The sequence below is a fragment of the Thermobia domestica genome, chromosome 7 (genome assembly GCF_964235325.1).
Source record: "Thermobia domestica chromosome 7, izTheDome1.hap1.1, whole genome shotgun sequence".
In the NCBI taxonomy this organism is placed as follows: domain Eukaryota; kingdom Metazoa; phylum Arthropoda; class Insecta; order Zygentoma; family Lepismatidae; genus Thermobia; species Thermobia domestica.
The window spans coordinates 262,211,706-262,227,441 of NC_137460.1; the positions used below are offsets into that span (position 1 = coordinate 262,211,706).

The 15,736-nt window shown below is 34.6% G+C and overlaps 1 protein-coding gene across 3 annotated transcripts in view; it reads left to right on the forward strand.

Annotated features, from left to right (window-relative positions):
* Nucleotides 1-7,051: 7,051 nt before the first annotated feature.
* LOC145690873 (uncharacterized) overlaps nucleotides 7,052-15,736 on the forward strand; it is a 108,207-nt gene continuing 99,522 nt past the window's right edge. The window contains exon 1 of one of the 3 annotated variants that reach the window (XR_014132293.1): nucleotides 7,052-7,860. Coding sequence is in view for 2 of the 3 variants with exons in the window: in XM_081766272.1 (XP_081622398.1) it covers nucleotides 7,496-7,860 (365 nt within the window). In the remaining variant the exon portion in view is untranslated. The remainder of the gene's footprint in view (nucleotides 7,861-15,736) is intronic. The other 2 variants (XM_081766272.1, XM_081766270.1) reach the window with 2 other exon arrangements.

A 15,736-nucleotide genomic window follows, 5' to 3' on the forward strand; every position in this document is an offset into this window, starting at 1 on the left:
ACCTATATAAAATATATCAATTGTTTTAACTACTTACATTGTGTAGCTTTAAACAGTATTATTTATCGTTCAAAGGTACAAGATGCATTAATGTTCATAGGTACAAGAGGGTCACAATTACGAAAAAAAGTTCTCCACTAACTTAAATATTGAACAGATGTTAAAACTAAAAATATTACTGTATTCACCAATGATTCTACCCCAAGTTTGGACAAATAAATATCACAAACTGCGAAAACCGAAGAACACAAAACTCAAAAGGTAACTACAAAAAACCTTCGTTTTGTGGGTGAAAAAAAAGGAACATTACTGGGCACAACACTCAGTAAACAGCAGCCAAACGCGTTTGTAGTGCTTTTTTTCTTCATTTAATGTTTCAAACGAAATTTAATCACTGCACCTAGATAGCTCTGGTTTCGAGAAAAGCACAGGTGTTCAAGGGTACATTGTTTCATAGGTACAACGCAATCCACTATATATTTTCTTGAGACCTTTAATGAATTGCAGAAAACCTCTTGCGCTTATCTATTACCATTTTTGTTTAATGGCGATAAGTGATGAAACTTGAAATTCCTAATTTCAACACTTCCGGTTTAAAAAACAATGTTGAAGATGGAACCTATTCTCTTGACAATTGCATTTCCATATCTCTTTACGTTTTTGATCTAGGGAAATCCGTATTGGAACCAGAAGCAATATTAAATTTGAAACACTTCCTGATTTAGTTGTGTGTTGTGGATTGTCCCCTAAATATTTTGCAAAAATTTACTTCTCTCTATCTTTTACCTTTTTTTGTAGTTTGGCAATAAACGCCGAAACCGGAAGTGGTTAATTTGAATTACGTCTGGTTTGAATAGAGTGTTCACGGGCTGTCTTCTCACTTGCGACAGTCCTATTAGCGACAGGAACTGTTAATTGTCCTCTGAGCGACCGATTCGATCTATTAACGCCCTATGAGTCACCTATTGGTTCATACTAAGATAATTGAAGAAGATAAGGTTCTCTCTTCTTTAACTTGTTTTATGCTAATGTGATTTAGAGCCGAAGAAAATGTACTATGAAAAATTTCGCTCTACCTGAATTTAATACGTGAGAATTCTTTCATTATATTAACAATCTTTTATACCTTTTTCCTAATATTATATTTTTGAATTAATTTATATGAATATATTGACTCTATCAAGGGGAAACTAACTAAATATTTAGAGTAGCTCCGCCTTTGTCTATGATTCTAATACAATTAAAAATTTCATGTTAAAATGATAAGAAGCATAAGTTTAGATTGAATATGTTTATGGCATAAGAAAGTAATCGGAAAGAGATATGAGCGCCCGAAGAAAATTTTCTAGGTAGGTGCATCTCAATGGTTGCTGTATCACGTCTGGTGTACCTGGTATTTAATATACGTGGTTTGCTATATTACGTATACATTTTTCTGAGTCAGGAGGGCGACCCACGGGGTTCCCATCTGGAGCCCATGGAAAAGAAAGGGTGTTCACCACTGGATGATATCAAAGAAATCTAAAAACACGATATATTCGAAGAAATTATTACACAAGTTACAAATCTATCGTAGGGCTTTACAGTTCGTCTAGTTATAAGGGATTATTTCAGATTGCTTCGAGACAAGCTTTTATGTATAAGTCAAAACAAGTAAGGAAGGCAAATTAAGCAATTAGTTTACGTTTTAGTAGCTCACACTAGGGGAATGGTAGTTTAAAGAGTTTGTTTACCTTTTGGACTGTTTTATCTTTAGGGATATACTTTTCATGGAAATATCCCTGTTGTCTCGTTGAGTTATTTGATATGTTTTATGTCGAACCTAACTGAAAATTAAAATAAGTTTTATTTGCACAAACAGTAGAGAAAAAATATATTTGACGAACAGTATCACTGGCACGTACATATTTCGTACCAAGGTTGTTCGGGCGCTAATAACGCCAGAGGCAAACATATTTTACGAGATGGAATCATATCATCTTCCATCATCTCAATGTAAATGAATCGGTCACTCATAGGACAGATAACAGTTTCTGTCGCTAATAGGACTGTCGCTTCTGGGACTAATTCGTTCACAGAAGATACGGAAACTTTTCTTGGGACATTAAATTGGTTAAAAAAAGTTATGGACACATTTTTCCATTTTTGCTCTGATGCCTGTCGACAGACGAACAAGACAGTTCTGTAAGACTTCCGACACTGAGGCATTGCAAGGTTCGAAAGTATAAAAAATGGACAGCTTAGGTCTTTGGACATTGATCAAACGTCGGAAATGGCTGATCCAATCTGATTAAAATACCCTAACGATAGCGGTGATCAAGTGCTCACCCGATGGATATGGGATGCTGAGCCCTTTATTTCGTCCGCTTACATCTCGGCAAGAGGTCTGATGAAACTATGATGTATCGACTAACTAAGGAAAAAAAGAACTGATATTAAATTGAGAGTGCTAGCATGAATTTATCTTCCTAATAAAAAAAGACTATATTGGGTTTTGGGGTATTGATGAAACGTCGGAAATGGCTGAACAAATCTGATTAAAGAAATATATGTTATTTGACATCCTCAAATACTTAATACAATGGATGTAGATTATTACCCTTGACCTACGCCGGCTCATATCTAGGTAAGAGGAGCCAGTCAAAGATTGAGAATGTTTGATGAAATCTGAAGAACATTTATGTATCGATTGGCAAGGAAAAAGATTCCATTAAATACAGAAGCTGGCGTGATGGCTCGTATGCACCAGCTACATGAGTTGAGACAGATTTCTCTTCACGAAATACGAGACGAGACAGGTCACTTCGAAAAGTAAAAAAAGACTCCTCTAGCCCTTTTAAGTTTTTTCGGTCGTTTTCGACCAATATTGTAGTGTCTTAAAGATTCGATTAAAAGAGAACTAAGAATGCTATTTAGTTCCGTTTTTTGTTTTGTAATTTTCCAAGAGAGGAGGCCTTCAAGAAAGCCTTGGAAGGGTGTATACGCTTCCGAGCGTCAGAATTTAGGGGGGTATGACGTCATCATTTTACAAATTCCTTTTTTTTACTGAGGTTTAACTTCAAAATTTTTTGGTGAGCTTCTCTTTAATCCTAGAATCCTAACATTTTCCCTAAACAATCAGTGGACCAATTAGTTTTTATGAGAAATTTTTCGGATCTCTTCGTCAACAGAGAAGGGGGGTTCAGAGAGACAAAATGGTAAAAAAGGGATATTTTTGACCAAAAATCCCACTTTCGCGATTCTTGCTCCGCTCGGTTACATGATAGGGACATTTGAGTAGTACTTTCTGAAAGCTTACTCGATTCTGAAGAGAACGACGTATGAATCATCATCCTACAATAATTAGGGACGTGTCAGGAAATTTTTGAAGTTTGTATAGTATCCTTGGGAAATTTCGGAAATATTCGCAGAAGAGGAAAATATTTTTCCCGCCCTTAGTATTGAAGATAGGAGACTGGTATTTGGCACAAGTAATTAGTACCATAAGGAATATTTTTAAAGGGATTTTCAGATGTCTATGTTAAACCTGGGCCGCGTCAGAGGGCCTCAAACGAGGAAAAATGGATTTTTTCTGCAAAAATCCCTATTTTCCTCACTTGTAACCTCCTTAGGAACGTTCTAGGGACATGTGGGTGATCCCATCTATAAGCCTACTCTATTCTAAAGAGAACGACGTATGTATCATCATCCTAAGATAATTAGGGACGTGTCAGAAAATTTTTGAATTTTGTATAGTATCCTTGGGAAATTTCGGAAATATTCGCAGAAGAGGGAAATAGTTTTTCCGCCCCGTCCTTAGTATTGAAGATAGGAAATTGGTGTTTGGCACAAGTAATTAGTACACTACGTAGTATTTTCGAAAGTGATTTCCAGATCTCTATGTTTACCCAGGCCCGCATCAGAGGAACCCAAACTGGAAAAAAGGGATTTTTCAGCAAAAATCCCAATTTACTCAATTTTTCCCTCCTTAGGGATAGCCGAGGGACATAAGGGTAATACAATCTGGAAGCCTGCTCTATTCTGAAGAGAATGGTGTATGAATTGTGATCCTATGATAATTAGGGATGTGTCAAGAAATTTTTGAAATTTATATAGGGTATTTGGGACACTCGGGGAATATTCGCAGAAGAGGAAAATATTTTCCCCGTCCTTAGTGTTGAAGATAGGAGATTGGTATTTTGCACAAGCAATTAGTACACTACGTAGTATTTTTGAAAGTGATTATGGATCTCTATGTTTATCCAGGGCCGAGCCAGAGGGCTCCGAACCGAAAAAAAAAGGATTTTTAAAGCAAAATCCCTATTTTTCTTAATTTTTCCCTCCTTAGGGATATCCAATGGACATGCGGGTGATACCATCTGAAAAGCCACTTCATTCTGAGCAAATCTACGTACGAACCATAATTTTACGATCAATACGGGTGTGTCAGAATTTTTTAAAAATTTGTAGGGTGCATGTTAGGGAAATTTTGGGCGTTTTTTTGATGCTCTCTCAACATGGGTGAAACATTTCCCCGTCCTTACTATTGAAGACAGGAAATTCGAATTTGTCACAAGTAATAAATACACTACGTAGTATATTTTCAAATTTTTGGAGGTTTGTGCGCAGACCCGATAGAGCCTCAGGGGGCCCCAAACTTTGAAGAAGTTTTTTTTGGTTAAAAAATCCCGATTTTCCCTCAAATAATTCCCTTCTGGCACGCTATAGGGACATGTAAGTGGTACCGTTTGAAAGGCTGTTCCATTCTGAGAAAAACGAGGTACAAACCATGATCCTAGGATAAATAGGGATGACACTGTCGCTGCTTATCTGAGACTCAAGAAAAACACCGAAAATGGTAAGAATTTAAAAGGGCTAGACGAAACAGCTCTCTCACGATATTTTCAAATCAAAACTGCACCAAATCCCATCTCGGTGGCAACACTAGATTCAGCACTTCATCACATCGTACGTTTGATGTTCGTTTTGTTCATACTTATTCAACAGTTTGAAGATTTTGAGCGACCTTACTGACAGAAATATGCGTTGGTTTTAGTAATGGGGCTTAAAAATATATTAATTCTACAAATAGTTTGATTAGGTTCATTCGATCAATATGTAAACATGAGATATAAGGTGTTTATTTATTTAGATTTAATCAATGATTTCCAGCATTTGATTGATTTAATAGACAGACATATCATATAAGCTACCTTCAGAAAAGAGCTAAGTACACTGCAGCTATCCCTCTCTGGTTACGATAAATTCGACAATTTTTAATGTAAGTCGCTTGATACTTGTTAGATCAAATTGATCAAGGGTTTTAAGCGATTTATCGTCTGATTTGATAGATATATAGTCCCTCTTTTCTACTGTTTATTTCTGTAAGTGAAGTCAATCAAACATTGGGAATTATTGCTCAAACTTGATCAAATGAGGATCATATGGTTAGCGTTAAATTTCGAGTCTGACGTGAATTTTGGGCTAGCGTGTAGTTAACACCAAACTAAATATAGCTTATATTTATGTTAGAAAAACAGATCAAACGTTACAAATTCTTGATAATACCTGATAAAACAATGATCAAACGATTAGCATAACAAAGAGTATAATCGGAGATGTAGGGAGGGGGCTAGCCCTTTTCTAACCTTTATTACTGTTAGTAAAGTTGATTAAAGGCTGGAAATTGTTGATCGGCGTAAAGTGGGGCTAACTACACGTTAGGCCTCTACTAAATGTAGCTTATATTTATTTTAATAAAACTGATCAAACGTAAGAAATGGTTAAAATGTAGATCCACCTCTTATACAGCCTGGCTGCTGAAAAGGACACTAAAATCTAATCAACCAAACAAAAGTAAAACGAAAATTTAAAAAAAATCAAAAGGAAGAACTTCAATCAAAGTAGCATACAAACCCTCAAGCAATTTAAATGTTTTATATTGCTTGAAAAGGAAACCCCAATAAAACACAATTTTATTGTGGTAGTCGTTAATCGTAAAGGCTATTCATTCCTGAATCACTTTAAAAAATATATATATATGAATAACTACTGAGATTTATCTGCGTTATTAGTAATTTGTATGTAAATTATATTACATAGTATAATCGTTTGTTTTAGATATGTTCAGTATTACTAAAAAATTAGTCTTCAAATGAATTAGGACGTTGTAAGCTTAGATGGCGAGCTGATCAAGAACGAAGAACATCTCAAAACATTGATTTGTTTTCTTGCGTAGTACCAAGGGCGCCGATCCTGGCGGCCCGGGCCCCACCAAAGCTCCTGTGGGCCCCCTACTGTATTTATGAATATGTAATATTTGGCATAATTTGAATGAAAATTGTCTTAAGATCCTCATATATATACCTTCTGCGTGTGAGTGCCCCTCCACCAAATTTACAGAGAAACGGGCGCCCTTCCGTACTACTATATACCTAGGTACTTGCTAGAAATTACAGAAGGTTATTCGCTTTATATCCACCCATTTTCGATTAGGTGCTGCCACCTGCGTACCATACAGGAATTATGGTCTCCTTACAAGGGAAGAGTTTGCCTGACCTGGTATACTAGCAGACACGGTTAAAGATGTCCTTCTGTTGGAATCTGGAAAGTCCTCAAAACTCTCCCTTCTTTTTTTGAGACATTTGATAGAGATTTACGATCCCGTTACTTGAAAATCTAACCCGACTTTAATCTTCTATTTATTGCTTTTTTTTTAAATGCTTATTTTTGTTCAGTTTATGAAAGGTTACGGAAGTACGGCAACATTGAAGAGAATGACAGCGCACGTGCTGCTTAAGAGCCCTGGGTATTGTGGGGGGTATTGGGTAGTAGTTGGGGCAAGAGATCTCAAACTTGTAAGTTTCTCTCCAATAGACAGTAGGCGCGTGAGTGGTGGTAAGGACTGTTATCAAATGGCACAGACAATCAACGTCCTATTCCACTAGACGCTTACACATACACACAAAACCACGACCATTTATTGTTCCGAAGTGGCAAATTGTGTTAAAATATTAAATTGTTCGCACCAAATATCTTAAGTCGCGGCACAAGTCACAACTAAAAGTAGCACTTGAAGCAATAATAGCCCGTATATTAAATAAATTTAGTATACGAAACGAGAGTTCGACAGTCAACCAAACCGCAATGACATACAGAAATAAAGGATTTGCTATTCCCGCTAAAACGATAAAAATGGATGGATACCTTCTGAAACAACAGAATAGCGGTATGCGAGAGTGAGCTACACTAGCGACAAAAGATCTCACTTGAACGAAATCTGAATTAAAATAGAATTCATCCGGGTTCTATTTGGCTTTCCTCCGGCTGCTATAAACAAACAAACAATGGCCGAGAGAACGATCGTGAATAAGGAAATAAGCCCTAACACAAGAAGATTGGAAATATAAAGTTGCTTTTGTGAGCGTTGTTGTAAATAATTTCATTAACACTGGCAACATAAAATTTAAGGGAAGTATAAGAACAGTGCTAAATTCTTGTAATATTTTAATTCACAATGGCTGGTGAGGCATCTGTTAAGTTGGAATTGATGTGCAAAGAAGAACTTGATTATGACTTACCTCAGGAAGATCCACTCGAAGGGAAAGGGTGGACATACGAACTGATGACTGACAAGAAAGAGTTAATATTATCTACAACGGAAGGAGAGGAAACAATGGACAAGGATACAGCTATGCGTTCTTTGGATATGAAACTAAACGTTGATAGGGTGAAATCAGAATTAGCAGTAGAAGAAGATCCTGAATTTGAAAGTAATATAGAAACGCTAAGAAAAATAGTGGTTCAGGAGACTTGCGCGTTGTACTCTAATGACTCCCAACAATTAACAACAAAAAGTTTAAATTCAGTTCGTCCAGAAAGGTAATGTTCAATTCTTTATATACTAATTGGCTCAGATTGATAAAACGGTTACATGCGTTCGGAGCCTTTGTTGGTTAAAAGCAATACTTCACGAAAAATATTAGGTATGGGATATATCTCGAACGTAAGTTAGAAACATACAATTTGGAAATGGCATGGCACACATAGACTAGTTGTATACCAAATAAAAATAATAATAAGATCGACACGACTCATACAAATCTTATGTAGTTCATATTTTGATAAAATAATTAATTCTTTATTATTGATTAGACACTTCTCACTAATTGTTGCACATATTTAAAATATGGGTGCTCGTCAATATTGTTTTATTTATATGGAGACTTATGTAAAATAAGAAATCGTGAGAATGGTATTTATCGTAAAATTTTCCAAATTTAAACGTGCAATGTATTATATTGGAACAAAAACTGTGGAGGTTTTAGTTTTTACTTAGGATTTAGGTCAAATGTGTCTAGCTTCATTTTTCCGGTGGGCTTCGAAAGACATGAGGAAAATACAAGATAAAGAATATTTTAACCATCAATGGATCTTCATTAATTGTAGAGGTCCATACATGAATCCATTTCATAGCTGCAATCATTTCTTTCAAGGAAGTCGACTTTTTACATTCCCAGGAATCATTTCTAGGGTATGGACCTCCATTTCTCAATATAGGATCACTTTATCGGCTTAGTGAACGTACATGATATATGAATTATTGTACAAACAACGCTAACCACCATGTGATGGTCGGTAAAAATAAGACTGCTATTCAGATTAGGGCATTACGCAGACTGTTGGTAATCGAGGATAGCCCTAAACTCTGTATTTAGAATAAACTTACATGTCTTACGTGTTGAATGTGTTCTTATACGTTCCAAAGTGTTTTATGGGTAACATCCTGAATTGCTTTCTTTGCTTGTATATTTGTGTTTTAAATTAACACAATATATTAGGGACGTAATTGCTTAATTATATGGATTCCTTCTTTCCCAAACATTTTTCTAGTTTTGTGTCATGTTTTTCCACATTGAACTTTGATACTTCATTTAGCTTACAGTGGTAACACGGAGTTACTTTGCACATCGGGCATTACTTCCCACAAAATATGAAAAGAGTTTCAGTCCTTTGTTGGTAAAACCATGAACTGTAAACAGGTTGGTGGTAGTTCATATTTTTCTCACTGAGTGTCTCTGTACAGTCATATGGTAGTTTGTTTCTGCAACGTCAAATATTCTGTCTGCTTGTATGTGTGGAATGCGGTGAGCGAATTTTCGTTTCATGGCGACGTTCAAGTTAGCAAGTGCGATTGAGAAACCGTAACATGAATTTAATACAAAGAATTTGAACTTGTCGTTTTTAATAAGTTTGTATTAGATTCGGATATTAACCTAGGTAACTCATATCGCTTAGCAGCATTGTGTGGTTTAATTGAGTTAGAGAAAACCTATCATGGTTGTGGTAGAAGGCTGAAGATATTTCCGATGTATGGTAAAAATGGGCGTTTATTGGTTAGTTTTGTTTGTAATAATAACAAGTGTGCTCGCGGAAAGGAACATTTTTCAGTAATGTGAACTTGAGTATTGCGCATGTGTTCTTGCTATCTTATTTTTTCATGAATCATCAATTATGAGTTCATTATTTATGAGTGTTCTGGTATGGCGAAACGGTGAGTGCTTTCCATTTTTAATTGATATTAATTTTATTCTTGATTTGCTTTGCATTTGAGTATTTGTCAAAGTATTTGTTTTGCTGCTGGTGGTTGCATTATCTTGGTGAGATGTAATTTATTTTTCCTCGTCATGCTGCACTAATTTATAATTAGTGATGATTTTTTTTTTTATTTTTTTAAATTTTCCCTCTTACGTTAGCTTTATAGTACTGGTTTGAATAAATATTGTTTTATTGGGATGCTTTTATGGCACTTGGGTGGTGGCTGGGGAGCAATAGGCCCTATTTAGATATCGATATTGATAGTCACCGCTTCACCTGAATTGGTTAGGAATAGCGTTTAGTAACATTTTGGCCCTTGTTCTTATAGCATAATTCTTAACATTGTATATTACTTTGACTCGGACAGTAACTGTAACCAACTCGTCTGATCCGGTTCCGGGAGCAGTTGAGGAATGATTCCTAAACTGATCTGGTAACCGGATCAGATGAATAGGTTGCAGTCACTGTTTGACTGAAAGTAAAGATTTGCATAAAAACCTATTGTTAGTGATTCCTACATGTATAAGCTACAAGCCCACTCCCAAAATCTAGTAATTTCTTAAACACTCTTTTTGAATAAAGGCCCTGTCAAACTACTTTTCTGGATACGACGCAGTTCATAATTTATTTTCTAACAAGAAATTCATTCCGACATCTACCAAAATAGAAAATTTACCTAAATTTAAAACACAGGAGGCTTCAGTGGTAATAATTTCCTATCTAAGCGTTATTTTGGACCGGTGCAAAATTACCGCTAGGAGAGGCTGAAACGCCTTCTCCCAGTTTTACGTTTTTTATGACTATAAAACGTTACACGTTTCAATTTCAGCTACTGCATCAAAGTTCCACTATACTTGGTAGTATTCTACTAAACTAACTTTGAGGGAAATTCATATAGATATCTTTTAAAATTTATCAGCATTTACAGTGACTGCTTTTAATACCTCTACAACAACAAACTTTCCCTGAAATTGGAACTGATTTTAACCGCCAATATTGTAGCCAAAATACAATTACATATTCTATGTTACGGTTGCAGTTGAAACTAACTCTTAACTGTTCATGGTTTTCCCGACAGAAAATTGTAAATCTCTTTTCAAATTTTGTGGAAAGTAACCCCGTCTTATGGTACTTCAAAGTAGTTTTATGCAAGACATCATAATTTTGAATAAACAGTAGGCTACATATGATTATTTGGTATACCTTAACTTGAAAAAAGGACGTGCGAAAATGTTGTTAATTTACTCTGTCTCTCTCTCTGTCATCACGTTCGGAGTATGAAGCTCGATTCGTAGACTAATTTATAACAGCAAGTTAATATGCACTTACAACTAACATTATGGAGAAGGGTACTATAGATGTGAAAGACCCCAAAATATTAGGAAGAGTAGAGATGAGAAAGTGATGAAATAGGGCGGCTATCTGTATTGAATCCATAGTCTTCTGGAGCAGTAAATGTTGCTCCTTGTTATTTATTTTGCTTAATTTTTATAATAATAGTTATTATTATAATTACGATAAGGAATTGCAAATGTACCGGGAACAGACATTAAAATCGCAAGAATGTTTTTTTTTTTAAATTTTTTTATTTATTCTCATCAGTTTCTTATTTCAAAATTCTTTCTATATGCATTTTTCCCCTGAAGCTAGTGCTATTTCGTCTGGCACCTGGTAAAATACAAGTTTGTACAGTATTATAATAAGCATTTTTACGTAATACTGCGCAAAAAATTCGTATTGTGTATCATTTGTTTAACATAGCATACCAAAGATATAACCGAAAAACATATATATAATTAATCACAACCTATTGAGTAATAGAAGACAATACATAATGATTCCAATGATATATAAAAATATTTATAACGATCTTTAAAACATTCACCACTCGGAATCGAAAATGGCATCAATAATCAATACAGTTTCGAAATACGTCTCAAATAAATAAAAAGTTAAAAAATTGTTTGTGATTCATATCTGTAACATCCTCGAAAATTATAAGTCATTTCGGTTGTCTTTTAAATGGTGTGATTTCAAATTATAAACCCTATGATAAAAAGCTGAACTCACGCTATTATTACATCCACATTCAAAACATGCTGCAAAAACGATTGAGCATATTTTTATAACTGTTACTTACCTCCCTAGATTATAGAAAATAATTAATTATTTCATTCACCGGATAGCGATAACGTGATCTGAAGTGAAACACTTCCATGCTAGTTCCTCAGAGCGCGTAAATGAGAGGTCAAAATTTAGAATAGGTAAAGAATAGAAAAAATGGATAATTGTAGTTTCTGTTATCTACGGACATACTTGTATCTTTTATATTGTATCATATAGCAAAATGTGTTTCCCTCAGTTATTACGGATAAGACAATTCAAATTATATCCTTTGTGTTGAGAAGGGGAAAAACTGTTATTACCAATCACAAGTTTGATAATATTTCAAGAAAAAGATTGGGATTATTTTCCTAACTTGAATCGGATTTGTACCTTTTACTTGCAACTATTCTACAACCAACTTTACGGAATAAATAACTTATTTCTTTTCATTTTTAGTAGATAAGTTTAACAAAATAAGAGATTGTGCTTTTTACAATTTAGATATCTGTTAGAACATCTCTAGGTGGAAACTACAAAGAAAGTTTCAATTCGTTCTATTTCAAGCGCTTTCAAATACCAATTTTTGCTTGCGCTACTTGGAGCCAATCGTAGAAGTATATGTTTGACATACTGCTATTCCTAGTAGAAGAGGCAAGTAACAAGTGAGTATTTTTTTTTAATTAAGAAGGAAGTGTTAATGTCCGTACTGACAAACAATGAAAGAAATTTTGATCGTAGCATTAAACTTGGTAATCAGAACGGCTCCTACTCTGCGGATGGTATAATTTGAGATCGTTTCACTTCTTTTAAGCGAAGGATCTTGTTTGGGAATATAAAAGAATGTAAGAATATCCCAGGTACAAATCATAAAAAAATTTCCAACCATTCTATTTGAAACATCGTTCAATATTTAGCAGCTATTGCCAGTTATTTTGCTTCTATCTGCAGAGAATGTAGTTTGAGATCATGTCTTTCTTATTAGGGGAGTGAAATAAATTTTTTTACTCTGCTTTTAGATTTTAGACAGAAGTGAGAATGGCCGTAGATTCAAGTTCCGCAGATTTTGTACTTTTTATTTAAGAACAGTTTTGGAATAGAAGATTAAGAATAGATTTCTCAATACAAAATAGCTATGCAAAGTATTTTTTTTAACAAAATAGAAGCTTGATATCTTTAAAAAATGTGCCCGACGTCGGTTTCTTCTTTTTGGGTTCCCTTTAAAGGGGGGGGATCATTTTGACTACAAATCGTTTTCTAAGTAACGTTAGTGTCAATTTTTGTTATGGGGCAGCAGCATTTTATCAGATAATGTTCTCGTTGTATTGTTGAAAAGGGTATTAACTTATAATCATAAACGACTTTTCGTTCTTCTATATAGAAATCCTTTAGGCTGACATCATCATTATTATTTAAATTCATTTCAGAGCGATGTTAACAAATTTGATTGTGAGTTAATGAGATGTACTCATAAAATGCCAGCGAAAGGTCGTTTACTGATTTATTTATAAATTAGCCCTGTAAAGTCCACATTAAGAATATGATCGTAAACATGAAATTATCAAGTAACAAATTCGAACAAGATTTCTTAGTAGGATAGAAAACTACACCGTCTAAGCTGCATTTCATTCTTGAATGCAGGTTTACATTAGAAAATCACGATAATGGTTGAGTCCAAGTTTTTATGTGAGAAAGATATAAACTGCTTTAAGAAAAGTTATTGTCCACTTTTATTATATTTCTTACACGGGAGAATATATTTTATGTCCACTTTTATTATATTTCTTACATGGGGGAATATGTTCTATGATCCAATCGAAATTGCAGAAACGTGAGAGTACAAGGAACCAAGACAGACGATAAGGTTATGGAGCTAATGATTTATAGTTTGCCTGTGTATCAATTTTCTGATATATTTTGTGTTTCCACGTATATTTCTCTGTCTTTAATTTGCACCTTTTCTCAATTTTAAGATTTTTTTCACAATATTTTCGATCGTATTCCACCAAAAAATGAGTTTTCTATCATTTTGTCAGTACTTGTGTGTATCGATAGCTTTTCCCATACTTCATACTGACTTTTTCGACAGGTCCATATTTTTGCACTTGAAGCTGTAAACGCTGAGTTATTCTATATAAAATTAGGAAGTTCACGAGTGAAAGCTTAAAAATTAAAGTTAGATTTTACATTTCAAATGAAATTGACGTTTGTTCGATTAGCACTTATTGATGGCTCAAAGCTCATAAGATACAGGCTTGCGTGTCCTTTTTAAGCTTATGCATCACCCTTTACAAGAATCTGCATTAACAAACCTGGATTTCTTTAATTTGTACTATTGTTTTCTTTTTAAAATTTTAGCCTGCATTCTCCGTTTCTGTGTCGACTACTTACAGTCTTATCTAGGGCACTTGCCTCATGTCTTTTTACTTCTTGTAATTGTCTATTTCCGTTGCCTCGCTTTTCTGGTTAATCATAACTCACTAGGTTACGATTATGCATTTTTAATGTATCGTCTCTGAAGTTTAAACTCAACCCCTTTTTCCTTCGTTTCCTTCTATTTTTAAAGATATTTTCTGAGTTTAAAAATTACTCTAACAGCATATAGCTCATAAAAATGGAAATCCTAAAAGAGCTGGGACTGAATGAAAAAGCTACTTTATCTTCAGTCAAATATAATGTTAATATTTGGATGAATCCTTCGGGATTAATTCTAATCAGTATTGTCTTAAAATCGACAGGATAATGCGTGAGTAAAATATAATTAAAACAATAAAAAACTTTGGATTAGTAGGTCAAGGTCAGGCAAATTTAATCCATTATCTTCTGAAGTTACTGTTACGTCTACATATATGTAGGATTAATCGAGGATTTCCGTTGAGAATAGCTAAAATATCTAAGCTAGAAGCACTTTGAATGTGATCTTCGCGCACAATGTTGCGTATATCCTGGACCGAAAGAAAAAGAAATGAACAAGGACTAGGGGTTGCTAATGAAGGACAACAGATCATGAAAATAATAGGAAAAAGAAGAAGCAGCATGCTTTGCCTTCTTATTCCGCACTCCGATATGGTCACCATGCTGATAGCGGGAAATGCAATAGAAATATCAGGAAGAAGAATGCCAAGGATACAGTATATACGCAGTTGCGAAGAAGAGAAGTTATCAAGTTTTAAAACTGATCTCCCAAGGTAGAGAAGAGTTTCAAAATTTCCATGTTGGCCACCTATCTATGGTTGGGGTGAACAGGATGTAATCGACGATTTAAAGAGTGATTTCCCAAATTTACTATATTCACACTAGTTCTTTAAGGATAATTAGAACGTTGATTTCATAAATCTACGAAGCCAGTTATACCTCTTGAAGGAGGTGTACTCACCAATAATCCATGCGGGAATGACATTTCTTAGCTTTATTATGTAATGTTCGGGCAGCGTAAATAAAACTTCGAAAATAATATTTGCAAACTCTCGCATGAATACGTCGGAACTAGGTCGTGATATTTTTTGAAATAAACCGCGTTCAAGTATCGGCTGGTACAAGCTATATTTTACTCTCAAAACACATTATTTTGTTAATAATAATTTGTTTTCTGCTTTTCTTGTAGATATCTTAAATTTTATTGGCCAGTGGTTAGTGGAGGCTAGTTTTGGTCAAATATCTTTACACTTCTATTTCTTTGTTTTAACTGCGTGGCTTATTCCTGTGTCCTTGAAATCGTGTTTCCTGTCGTTGTTAGAATCTTGTAAATGTATTCGTAAAGTTCATATTGATTTTCGCTTTTTTCCCAAAAGTTTAAACATCCCTCTCTCTCTCTCTGTCACTTGTTTATTGCGTTAATCCCAACTTTGCTACGGCAAATCACGATTTCTTTCGTACCTACGTTGTGTCATAAACCGAAGCTTGGGAGAACGGCAGACAAAACATAGATACCGTTAAAATGAAAAAGTGAACAAATGATCAAATTAAGCTCAGATATTAACAAACTAAAATTATCATGTGCAAATCACAAAACCTGGTTAAACTTTACAGAAAATATGATAATACCAAATATGATTCA